The 6627-nt window shown below is 35.0% G+C and overlaps 1 protein-coding gene across 1 annotated transcript in view; it reads left to right on the top strand.

Annotated features, from left to right (window-relative positions):
- Window positions 1–6627, top strand: part of LOC107692808 (glucocorticoid modulatory element-binding protein 2-like) — a 10770-nt gene that overhangs the window by 2063 nt on the left and 2080 nt on the right. The window contains exons 4-6 of the mRNA XM_016492010.1: window positions 4019–4143; window positions 5038–5141; window positions 5882–6039. Coding sequence (XP_016347496.1) covers window positions 4019–4143; window positions 5038–5141; window positions 5882–6039 — 387 coding nt within the window. The remainder of the gene's footprint in view (window positions 1–4018; window positions 4144–5037; window positions 5142–5881; window positions 6040–6627) is intronic.

Genomic DNA, 6627 nt, shown 5'->3' with positions numbered 1-6627 from the left:
TATTCAGATGTGTGCAACGCATTTTACGGAGGACGAGGACTGTTTCCTGGGAGAGTAGCCTACAATGCCAGTGTTCTGGTGAATTCAGTTCCCCTGTTTCTCCTTCGGTGCGCATGCTGACCCTATACAGTTTATGATGCTGACAAATAATGCTGACTCACAGCCTGTAAGTACGTTTTCATATTTAAAGAATTTGCCACTGATGATTCAAACGTGAGTTTTGAGCAGTGTAGACACAAATACAAATATGAGAGCTCTTGCCTTCTTATAATCACCACTGTAACTGACTGTTGGAAGTGCATCGGGAATTTTTAATAAATGTGAATGCTTTCATAGGGATTTCTTTCATTTATGGAGAACTGTAGAGTCAAACAAAGCCGATATGCAAATGCATATGTGCTTGCAGCATGAAATCAATCATTTTGAAAGTATAATGGAGAAAGTCTAATATAGATTAGCCAACCCACAGTAGAACCTCACAAAAGAACCTGCCAGAAGAACTAGAGAAGTGACTAACATTGTGAAAAACAGTCCCAAGGAAAATGTATGTTAAATGGTACACATGTCCTAAAGAACTGATATTCCTCTTAACTTATCAGCCCTCACATACTCTCAGATCTGTCAAAATACTATATACATACTACATTACTTCAAATCAAACCAGAGATGCATTGATTTTATGTCGTGCTGTACCAGCACGCGAAATTGCACCTTTCATCATTACTATAATATTGCAAGCAAAGAATATATACAGGCAACTGGAAAAAGACAAAAGTCAACAATTTTTGCAAAATCTGTGCTCCATTTTTGTTATTTATCTATTGATATTAAGTGGCTAAAATGAAAGGTGTGAAACAGACAATTCACTTACCATGCATTAAATGACTTACACTCCAGCATAATACTGGCTGGCCAAAGATCTGTGAAAACAAATATATATAGACATGAAAGAAGCAAAAACATCATTGGTTCATTTAAAGGGGTCATATGATGCGATTTCAAGTTTTCCTCTCTCTTTGGAGTGTTACAAGCTGTTCATGAATAGATAAGACCCCTAAAGTTGCAAAGACTAAAGTCTCAAACCCAAAGAGATATTCTTTATAAGAGATAAGACTGGTCCACGCCCTCCTAAAACGCCTCGTTTAAATTAGGGGTGGGAGAAAAAATCGATCCATCGATGCATCGCGATTCTCTCTCCAACGATTCTGGATCGAATCGGACAATTTCAGAATTGATTCTGAGCTTAGTTTTTAACCAGATGCGCGATGACGCTGAGTTTGCTTTAGAAACACCCATATTCTGATTGCTTCCAGTTCCTCACACACATACACCACTCGAACCTTCCGTAAAATAATCTTTCATAAAGTTCGGAAAGGTTGAAGCTAATTACAGGGACATTCACGGGCTTCACTGCACAGGATGCGTGCTTTGTTTGATGTTACACTTGAAGTGTGCAGTCTCGCCCGTCGATATTTTCCTTACAAATGCTCTATGAAGTCATCATTTATGTGCTTTGGAATGCAGTGGACTTATATATTTAAAATATGAACCTCACTTATTCTTAAAATGCATTCAAAATTCTGAATAACTTGTAATATATAATTATTCACGGTATTTAGAAGAGCCCACGATAACAATATCGTGCATATTCATTACCGTGATATATCGCATTACCGAATACCGGCACAAGTCTAGTGAAGACTGCTCGCGCATGCGGCTGTGTCTGACTCCCGTGTAAGTGGTTTAATGCACATGCGTCTCACGGTTATAAGGCTTCTCTGATGAGCCGCTTCTTCTTCTGCTTTTGCCGTGGTACTGCGGGTTACACCAGCAACATGCCCATGGACACTGCTGACTAGCGGTTAGCATGTGTACTGCACATTGATGTGGACAACGACACAGAAGTATAAATGAAAACTGACGCATAGCCTACGGCGTAGGTCCGATGCAGAAGTATAAATCAGCCTTAAGTGGTTTAATGCATTTGCGTCTCAAAATGGTTTTATGATGCAAAATTAATGTAAACACAGCCAGTTATGTCTTAAGGGATTAAACGAACAGGACCAACCACATTACATTACACAGATCTGTGCGTGAATGCAGCTTAATAGGTCTCCCGTTGTCTATGTCATAGTAAAAAACAACAGTAAAGATGAAGAAAAATCATTCACAGTTCTTGAATGGAAAACTTGCTACTTGCTTGTATGTTTTGAAGTTATATTAGTTTAAAATTCCTAAAATACAACTGTTTTAATTACATTTTTTTTTCAATTTTTAATTATTTTAAAAAGTACTTAATTACTTATGTAAGGATATGTAAATGTAAGGATTTTAAGATTCTCAAGTCGGTAAACTAATTAATTAATAAGGGGTGGGGGGAATGTAGATCAAGAATCGTTCTGGAATCGGATTGTGACTCCCAGAATCGGAATCGAATCGGATCGTGAGGTGACTTACGATTCCCACAAAATACACAAAATAATGTTCTTTTTAGCAACATCATATGACCCCTTTAAATGAGTTTGTTTGAAACAAGAACAAATATCTGCCAGTGGGCTATGAAAATGTGTTTTCCCTTTGAATTAAGTTGTTTTTTTTTCTTGGCCCATTGGCAGATATCTGTTCTTGTTTTAATCAAAATCGAATTTTGACCAATTTCTCAGCAACCAATGCTTCTTAGTTTGTCATTTTGCTTCTCGAGTAAATGTATCTTGATTTAAGAATCTTTAGACATTTGGACTGGAAAATAAGACAACAATACTGAGGAAGAGCATCACTTTTGCAGTGTGTGATCAGAAGCTACAGTAATTTCCATATTTGTGTGGTTGGATGCAGAGCTATTCAAGCATTAAGCTGTTCATATGGTCATTGTTTCATAACATCAGTTTTGTTTTAGTTCATTGGTATACTACTATTGTTTGTTTTAAAATTTAAAATTGCATTTTTCTTTTCATTTTAATTTTAAAGTTAGTAATTTTGTCATTTTTATTATTTTTAAACTACCGTATTGACCCGAATATAAGACGATGTTTTTTTCTTGGAAATACATCTGAAAAAACGCGGTCGTCTTATATTCAGGGTCTAGACTTTGACATGTCAATAATACACCCACAACAATAGGTGGCGCCAAATACGCATAAAACGAGTGTGCCATGAAATACGTAATGTAATGCGTGTTGTAAAGATCGCGAGTAAAAACAAAAGAAAAAGAAAAGCTTACAGCTGCATGAGTCGTGACTGTCACGTTAGCCTGATGGGACCAAACTCCCTTTGTGACTTTAAAACGCAAGACAGTACCCAGATTTGAAGACTACAGTAAGATTTATCTTCTACTGTTAATAAGATTTTGGTAGGCTACTATTAGATGGATAGCCTAAATGTCCTAATTCAGATGGGCTACCTGTTTTTTTTTTTTTTTAATGGTATATCAAAAAGTGTATATTTTTTAAATGTGATTGTTGGTACATTTTACCAGTTTTTGCTATACTTTCAAAACAAAAATTAGGAAAATAAATAGGAAATAGGAAAAATATGCAATATGAAAATAACTGAAGACAAAATGTGTTTTACTGAGAAAAAACAAGATTTGGTTTTAAAAAAGCCTTTTTCCAAAAGGTACATCTGGAAAAAGGGGGGTCGTCTTATAATCAGGGTCGTCTTATATTCGGGCTTATATTCGGGCCAATACGGTATATCAATTGTTTGTTTAAGTTTTAGTATATTTAGTTTTAATGATTTTAGTATTTCAACTTTAAATGAAAATGAGAAAGGTTACTTTGGCAACTAGCTGAAATAAAATGTAAAAGTTTAAGTTTTTTTATTTTTTATTTCATTTCAAATCGTGTTTATTTTATTTTAAGTAATTAAGTAATTATATTATTTATGGTTTTAGTTAATATTATAATAACCTTGTATAACATTTTAGTACATACATTTTATCAAAACATAATTTTGCTAATGGAGATAATGAAGTTTTTAGTTATTCTTATTTGAACATGCCATGTTCATATTTACACAGTGAAAATATCTGAAGATGCAGATGTAGAGGGTGATATTCTCTACCCAATAACCTGTGGGGACAGCAAAGCCAACCTCGTCTGGAAGAAGTTTGTGTGTCCGGGGATCAACATCAAATGTGTGCTGGTAAATATGTGATATAATCTGTTTTAAAACACTACAACATTGTTTAGACAGACTTCAATTTATATATTTGTTTTTCTCTTTTTGATTTAAAGGCTTGTTCTTAAATTAGGACAGTCAAGTCATTTCAGATAATCACTATTTATTATCATGTTCTGTTTTTAGTTAATGCATTCATTTCCTTTAGAAATTAAAAAAGTAAATAATGCTATTATTATGCTTATATTATTAAATTACGGTTATTATTATATTATGTTTGCAGCAGTGCTGATTACTCATCTTGCATTAAAACAACAGATTCCTCAAGCTGCATCAAAAAATGAAAATGCAAATCTGCAATTTTTTTAAAATTCTTAAAATTGTTATTACATATTATTATTTGCAAACAGCACTGATTACCCATTTTACGTAAAAACAACAGATTCTGTATTTCTAAAACAGCATCAAAATTGTGCAATCATATATTTTTTTTAAACTTAATAAAATATTTTAATGAGATAGTTTTGATTTATTAAGCCTGTTGTAGTCACTGCATAATATTATACATTCATTAGTGTTATTTCATGGTTTTGATGACCTTTCAGTTTTTCTAAAATGTGGTAAACCGTAATAATAAAAAATAAGCGGATGTGAATGATAATGTTTACTATCATATCTAAACCGTATCTCACTATAAACATTAAGAAAATTGTTCACTCATCATGAATAATTTCAGAAAAGATCTGTAAGTAAAGATTGTGAAGCTACTGCATTGTTTTGCTATATATGTGCTGCTCTGAGTAACGGACTGTCTGCATATCCTTGCCACATAGACAGTTTTATCTGTTCCTGAATGAATATAACCGCTTTCCATTTCCGGCGTCATAATGCTTCATATTCATCACTGCTGTGTTCCAGCTGAACGAGCATCTCATCAGTCCCAAGGAGTTTGTCTATATAGCGGGAAAGTCCACGCTGAAGGACTGGAAGAGAGCCATTCGCCTTAATGGGACCATGTTAAGGTTTGAGACAGAAAAAGAATATAAACTAGAAATGCATCCCAGCACTGGCAGTTTTATAATAGTTTTAGATTTCATTGTTTATCAAACTAAAAATGAAAACACTGAAGGTGCTGATCTTATTTTCTGACCTTTATCATTTATTATCATATATTATTACTTTTCGTGCAGTGCGTTATGATGAATACTGTTTGAGACTATTTTATAAATATGTATGTATATATGTGTGTGTGTGTGTGTGTGTGTGTGAAGCAGCACAACTGTTTTAAACATTGCTAATAATCAGAAATGTTTCTTGAGCTGCACATCAGCATATTAGAATGATTTCTGTGTGACACTGAAGACTGCAGTAACGATGCTGAAAATTCAGCTTTTCATCACAAAAATAAATTACATTTTAACATAATATTCACATAGAAAATAGTTATTTTGAGTTGTAATAATATTTTACAATTTTACTGTTTTTGATCTATTTTTGATCACATAAATACAGCCTTAGTGAGCAGAAGAGTCGTCTTTAAAAAAAATGTTTTTAAAAGTCTCCAAACATTTAAACAATAGTGTTTCTATGTTCCATAAATGCAAAGCAATTTCCAAGTGAAAATATGAAAACATTGTATTTTTCCTTTGGAATATAGAGCACTGAGGAATTGTTCATAATAAGATAAGTGAATAGTGGTATTTGGATATCATGTTGACTGTAGTTTCTTCAAGATGAATGCACTGTTTGGTTGTTTCTACAGGAAGATCATGGATTCAGGTGAGCTGGACTTCTATCAGCACTCCAGACTGTGTTCAAACACCTGCCGCAGTACCAAGATTGACCTGTTGGGGTCACGAGTGTCTTTCAGCAGCCAGCAGTCCACAGAAACGACTCCTGCGACCCCCGCCTCCGTGGACGGTATGAGTTCACAGAATTAATATGTTCAGATTATGCATGGGCTTTCACATGTGTGACCCTGGACCACAAAACCAGTCTTAAAGGTCCCATATTGTACACCTTTCTGGAGTTTTATTTTGGGTTTTGATGTCCTTAAGAATATATATTTGCGGTATAAGTACCAAAAACCATCTCTATATATATTTTTGCAGCTCCTCTCTCAGGAGCTCTGCTGAGAACAGGTCGATTTTGGCCTGTCTAATTAATATTCATGAGCCTCTCTTCTGATTGGCCTGTTGTTTTCTGAGTGACGCACGGCCAGGCCAGCCACAGGTAACTAGGGTCAGCCAACGTCACAGCGCTAGCTGGAGGCAGCAAAACAAAGGGCAAACTGGAGGCGGCCCATTCAAACCGGCACAGATTCGGCTACACAAGGAGCTTAAAATATCATCTTGTTGTGATGTTGGGTGCCAGAATCAACGTAATACAGCCTCAAATTAGAAATTTGATCGCATATCTGCTGCCACTGCCAGACAAAAAAACGACGACAGCTGTGGTTAAACGCGATAAAACGAGCAGACTGGACAGAAACGATCGTCAAAAATGCTC

The sequence above is a fragment of the Sinocyclocheilus anshuiensis genome, unplaced genomic scaffold (assembly GCF_001515605.1).
Source record: "Sinocyclocheilus anshuiensis isolate Anshui unplaced genomic scaffold, SAMN03320099.WGS_v1.1 scaffold871, whole genome shotgun sequence".
NCBI lineage: Eukaryota > Metazoa > Chordata > Actinopteri > Cypriniformes > Cyprinidae > Sinocyclocheilus > Sinocyclocheilus anshuiensis.
This window is presented reverse-complemented; position numbering and strand designations above follow the sequence as displayed.